Here is a 2,866-nt window from a genome sequence, read left to right as displayed (position 1 = left end):
AATAGGACACCTGCAGCAAGCAGCATGATAGGAAATCCGAACCAACAAGAAGCACAAGACAGATCAATCAAAATGATCCTCAAATGATTGCAACAAAGAAAGTATATAACTACCACAACAACTCAACATAGCAATCCCTCACTGCTCAATGCTAAAATAGAACCGTAATGACCATAACCATAAAGGAAAACCATCAGGTAGTATATAATAAACAAATGTTGGTAAGATGTTGACTGTCCAAATTTCATTAACACCAAGCCACAAAATTGTCAAAGTGCTGCTAATTTCAGCCCTTACAACTCTTCTCATGATATATGCTACTAGAAGACTCCCTATCTATCTACATGTCGACATTGTAAGACAATGACATACATATAGATACTGCAATGAACAGAGCAGAGAATACCATAGTTTTAAATATCCCGTTATTGCTGCCGCTATAGCCCGCTATAGCCTTTTGAGACAGAGTGCCGCTATTTGTGTTCATGTATAATTTAGCCGCTATATCCCGCTATAGCCCGATTTAGCTCCGCTATTAGCTGTTTTAGACATGAACCGCTAAACGTCTTAGCCCGCTATTTAAAACATTGGAGAATACCATAACCACTTGCCTAGAAAGCTAGCTTGGATCACGAGACAGCCAGGCCATAGTTCAGTAGCAGTACTCGAAAGGGTCAATAACACAAGAATCGGATGCCTCCTCGCAGCTCCAAGAAGAACTTCCTCTAGAATTAGAACTCTCCAAGACCTCTATATTACAGTTCTGACTGGCCCGTTTAACACAAGATAGATCCTTCATCACTTTGGTGTCAGCCTCATCCCATGAGGAGAAACTACCATTGACATACACAATCGCCATCTCCTGCAATGCCTCAGCGTTCTCGAGGATGAACTTAATGAAGGCAAGCTCACTCTTCTTCCCATGGTACTCGTGGAAAATAATCTCCCTGATGTGTGACACGCATTCAGTACGAGCGTTGTCCTGCCAGAACTTGTGACTGAGTGTGCCAGTTGGCTCATCAGCTTTCCTAGACTGCAAAACAAATCAATGAGTTGCTCAATTAGCTAGCTATACAGATCATTTAGTTCTCATGAATCAAATGCTAGTGGAAATTAATACGAGTACCAAATTAACAAAGCAAGCAGAGGATCAACCCACCTCAATATGCAGTGTCTCAATGTTAGGAAAGCATCTGAGGAAGCTAGGGAGCATCTTGGCTTCATTGCGGACTCCGAAACGCACCTTCAAGGCCAATATCTTAACACTTGGGATGATGGTATGTGCGCTTGCCTTTGTCCCAATCTGTAATGTATACGATTTTCCAGTGCAAAGGTCCCAGATGCAGAGAGAAGACATACTAAGAACATGTACTTCAATTGCAAAAATAAATGTATACAATTTTCCTAATCTGCAATATACTAAGCTCCGTCCCAAATCCCAAATTTGTAATGTACGTATACGGTTTTCAAATTGCAGAAATAAATGGGAGGAGAGCATATACAGCACCTTGATGACAGTGTCGCCAACCTCAAGAACATGTACTCCCGGCTCCAGAAATCCCACTAACCGCAGATTGGGGGCATGCCCAATCTTGACTCTAGTGCGGATTTTGTCTCTGGAGAAAGAAGAAATCGTCTCCCACAGGAAGAGTCGCTCCAGTCGCGGGGCGTCCACGACAGCGACGTCATGGACAACGCACATGCACAGCTGCACGGACCACAGGCTGCTGCTGTTGATGCGGAGGTTCACTTGCCTCTGGCTCGTGTAGAGCACGAGGTTCTCCAAGGCTGGACTCCTGGCGAGGACGAAGTCGAGGTCCTTGTCATCCATGGCCATGCAGCCGAGGCGGAGCTCCTGGAGGCTGGGGAAGGCAACGCCACGGGGGAGTTGCGCGGTGTTGGGGAACCTCCAGACGCCGAGGTGGAGGCGCTTGACGAACGGCAGGCTGAAGATGGCGATCGGGAGCGGGACGTCGAGCGGCAAGGGCCGATTCACGAAGATGAGCTCCTCGACGCGCTTGATTGCGAGGAGGTAGAGCCAGCGCACGAGCTCGGCGTGGTGCGCGACCATGGCGGCGCTGGTGAGGTCGACGCAGCGGAAGGGGCCCGGGTGCGCCTCCAGGGCCTGAGACACCGCCGCCGTGACCGCGCTGGAGTCGGCGTCACGAGCTAGGGTCCCGGTCCCGCCGTGACCAGCTCCCGAGACGAGGAGGGCGTCGATGAGGACGAGCGGCGCGGAGCGCCACAGCGGGAGCCAGCGCGACGAGAGCAAGGCGGTGCGCGCGGCGTCCTTGACGGGAAGACGTGAGACGATGTCGCGGAGGATGTTGTCCGGGAGCGCGCTGACTCGGTCCTGATCGGCGACGGCCGCCCCGCCGGCGGTGGGGGATGAGAAGTCGGCGGAGAGGATGGCGTCGGCGTAGACGAGCGGGTCCGGGAGCCAGGAGCTCAGGATGTCCCTCATGGTGGTGCCGGCCATGGCGTGGTCCATCGGGTGCGCGTTCACCGCTTGCCTCTCCATCTAGAGAAGCACAGCCGCCTCCACGGTTGCAGCGGGAAGAGCCGGGTTTGGGGAAATTTGGTGGAGTGGTAGGGATGCCGATGGTGATGAAAGAGTGACGCACCAGTCCTGCAGTCCACCACTATTTATTGCTGCTAAGCAATCGACTTCAAAAAGGTAAGAATCTAGCTTCTCTGAAAACGGTTCTAGTTCTGGCTTCTTTGGAAAAGCCGATTATTCTAAGACCAAGCTGACATTTTTTAAAGAAAACGATGGAAGAGGTCAGATATCCAATCCAACGTACCTATCTTTAGTTGTGCATGAGAGTAGGCATTATTGGTTGCATTTTGCGTGTAATTCTTATGA

At 50.4% G+C, this 2,866-nt stretch overlaps 1 protein-coding gene across 1 annotated transcript; it reads right to left on the bottom strand.

The window, feature by feature from the left end:
- Positions 266-2,586, bottom strand: LOC8082194 (F-box/FBD/LRR-repeat protein At5g22660). The gene is made up of 3 exons (XM_002455847.2): positions 1,508-2,586; positions 1,160-1,303; positions 266-1,033 (listed from the first exon to the last, which is right to left on the bottom strand). The coding sequence occupies exons 1-3, from the start codon at positions 2,519-2,521 to the stop codon at positions 653-655; spliced, it is 1,539 nt and encodes a 512-aa protein (XP_002455892.2). The 5' UTR covers positions 2,522-2,586; the 3' UTR covers positions 266-652.

This window comes from Sorghum bicolor, chromosome 3 (genome assembly GCF_000003195.3).
Source record: "Sorghum bicolor cultivar BTx623 chromosome 3, Sorghum_bicolor_NCBIv3, whole genome shotgun sequence".
Taxonomy (NCBI): Eukaryota; Viridiplantae; Streptophyta; class Magnoliopsida; order Poales; family Poaceae; genus Sorghum; species Sorghum bicolor.
The sequence above is the reverse complement of the archived record's forward strand: the minus strand, read 5'-3'. Positions and strand labels throughout refer to the sequence as shown.